Genomic DNA, 2,983 nt, shown 5'->3' on the forward strand with positions numbered 1-2,983 from the left:
TAGAGTAATCACTGTCAAAATTATTATTATCTTCATGACCTACATTTATTTCCACTTTAACGTTTCTGCTCAGTAAATTCAAAATGTCTTCTTTAAGTGTTAAAATCTGATGTATTGTCAAATATAAAAAACCTCTCGAAGGGTCTGCAATGTAAATATTTCGTTATGAATATCACCATAACCAAAATACGAACAATGGGCAATCGACAACCGTGTTAAATTTGTGAGCATTGGAATATAATCATAAATGATGGTTTCTTTATCATTAATAAATAAATCAGTTACTAAAGATATCATTTTAGTGTCGATTAAATTATGTGAATCTTTTTTATAATTGAGTATTTTTATGTTTGGAAAAGAAGTAATCAAATTATCATAAAAAAGAGATTTTTCGAAGTTTTCGTCATCAATTTTAAGTGTTTCCACATTTGTAAACAGTTTCGAAATTTTGGTTAATGTTTGTTCATTACATTCAATTGAATATGGAATTGTGAATAACGAATTTACAATATCGAGACACAATTTGTTGACATATATGAAACTATCAATTGATTTAAGATCCATATAGAAAACAACATTCATTAGGTATACTCTTTCAAGTCGCATTTATTGTTAAAATAATAATTAAGTTGATATTTTATAGTCTGTTTTGAAGCATTAATATTTTATGAGGTTGATATATAAATAAATAAAAATACATTCAAAATAACAAATATGATTATTATGAAACATTCAAATTAATAAAACTTGTTTTCGGTAAAACACCCAAACATTTTTATGGTATGATAAAAATCAAATTCATCTTTATTCGATTTTTAAATTATATTTGTTAATATTTTAAAATACAATATAATCCGGGTTTAATTAATTCAAAAATGTCATCAGATATTTATTCGTTTGGTATTACAATATTTGAAGTGTTTGGATGGTGTGAAGCGTAATAAAAAGAATATTTTAAATACCCATGGAAAATAGCAGAGTTTCTAATGAATGGTAAACGACTTCAAAACACTCATTGCATTCCAAAATTACATTTTTAAAATAATCACGTCTTGTTGGTGTCAAAATTCAATTGACAGTATTTCTTTTCAAAAAGTTGTATCAAAATTAGAAAAAATAGCATAAAACAAAAAACAAAAATTAAAAGTACAGCTTTTTTTAATAAAAATACCAATACCGTTATATTATTTTTGTACAAATTCGGGATATCTTTGGATTATTTGAAATGGCTTTTCAAAAAAAAACAATATCCTGTTATTTGATTTGGCATTAACTTGATACTTCTTAACACAGACTCACCGATCTCAGCCTGAAAGCACAATAATAAACATATAATAATATTAACTCAATATTAATAAAATTAATATTGACTTTAAAAAATTGTTTCGTTAATTTTATCAGCTTATTATATTTAAATTCATTTTTAGAAACATTCATGTGTTTTTTGAATCAATAATCATATTCTTTGATATTTTATTAAGACTTTTTTAGACTGGATATTTCTTCAAGTAAATATTATTTTATTGAAAACCGTTTTTTGTTATTTACTTGGAAAAAAAACGATAATTAAAAGAAATGTTGTGGTTTGCAATAAAACAAATTTTGTATCTAAAACGACTATTTATCATTTAAATTATTAATATTGTTTTTCTTAAAGTTGGTTATAATTATTAATTTTTTATACAATTAACTTGATTGTTTCTTGTGTTGCATTAAAATGTTTTTATAAATGTATGATATAAAATAATTAATTCATATTATCACCTCAACAAATTTTCAAGTTTTTCTTTTGTAGCTTCAATAGTGATTCTTTCTTCTTTGTTATGAGCCCAACAGTTAGATATCAGTTCATACTGTTCATCAATCATACAGTCAAGTTTTTGAAGACGATTTCCACCATTCACAAAGTCTGCTATTTTCCATGGATATTTAAATTCGGTTTTGGGGTACGCTTCTCGCCAAGATATAGTCTCAAACATAGTGATTGCAAATGAATAAATATCTGCACTCTTCTTGTACTTATCTTGTTTCAAAATCTCTGGCTCCATGTAGATTAATGTGCCAACACCTTTTGTGAATGTCATGTTGGTTTGTAGCATATTGACATTTCTTGATGAGCCAAAGTCTGTCAATTTAGCATTCACATTTTCATTCACATCAAGTGACAACACCAGGAAATTGTCTGGTTTGATGTCTCTGTGTAGAATCCCATTTTCATGTAAATATTGAATGCCTTTTGCCGCATCCAACAAAAATTTCATTCGCAACTTCATATCAACTTCATCACTCTTCTTGTGTTTGATCAAGTCTTGGAGTGACCCAAATGCTGCAAATTCGGTGACCATACACACTTTACTTGGTATAAACACAGCACCATAGAAGTGTATGATGTAATCACACCTAAACTTGTCTAACATGGCAACTTCCTTTTCAAATTCTTCAAGTCCACTTTCATAATTATCAAGTTGTTTCATCTTTTTGACTGCAACACAGACGCCTCTGTATTGCCCTTTATAAACTATTCCGAAACTTCCTTCACCAAGCTTCTCATTTTCTATGAGTTCTCTGTAATTCAATTTAGTTGTTTGTTCCGTCTCAATTTCCATTTCAACTTTTGCATTTTCAATGACACCGGTTGCTATATTTAATGAAGTGATTGCTACATGTTCTTTGGTGACACAGGTGCACAGCGGCTTGATGGATATTTCAAATTCACAAGCATATCCAGGCTTCAATGTCACAAGTGGTGGCACACTTCGTATTTCGTAATAGTCACACCCTTCCAACACACTGAATTGAACTTTTAAATTGCTTTTAGTCACATTTCCAATACATATCAAATCTCGTGTTTCAATGTCGACTTTCAGTGGGTCGTTGTTATCCAAATCAAATTTCAGTGTTGTCTTGTTTGACACCAAATTAGCACTTAATTTGACCATCTCAATGTTTGACCGACTCATTTTGAAGTTGCAAATGTCTCTCC

At 28.4% G+C, this 2,983-nt stretch overlaps 1 protein-coding gene across 1 annotated transcript; it reads right to left on the reverse strand.

The window, feature by feature from the left end:
* Nucleotides 1-1,760: 1,760 nt before the first annotated feature.
* EIN_089760 (tyrosine kinase, putative) lies at nucleotides 1,761-2,975 on the reverse strand (the record flags this gene model as incomplete). The annotated part of the gene is made up of 1 exon (XM_004183681.1): nucleotides 1,761-2,975. A coding segment is annotated over one exon (1,215 nt), but the record flags the coding sequence as incomplete, so codon positions are not given.
* Between the last annotated feature and the right edge of the window lie 8 nt (nucleotides 2,976-2,983).

Source organism: Entamoeba invadens (genome assembly GCF_000330505.1).
Source record: "Entamoeba invadens IP1 unplaced genomic scaffold scaff_1105074725027, whole genome shotgun sequence".
Taxonomy (NCBI): Eukaryota; Evosea; order Mastigamoebida; family Endamoebidae; genus Entamoeba; species Entamoeba invadens.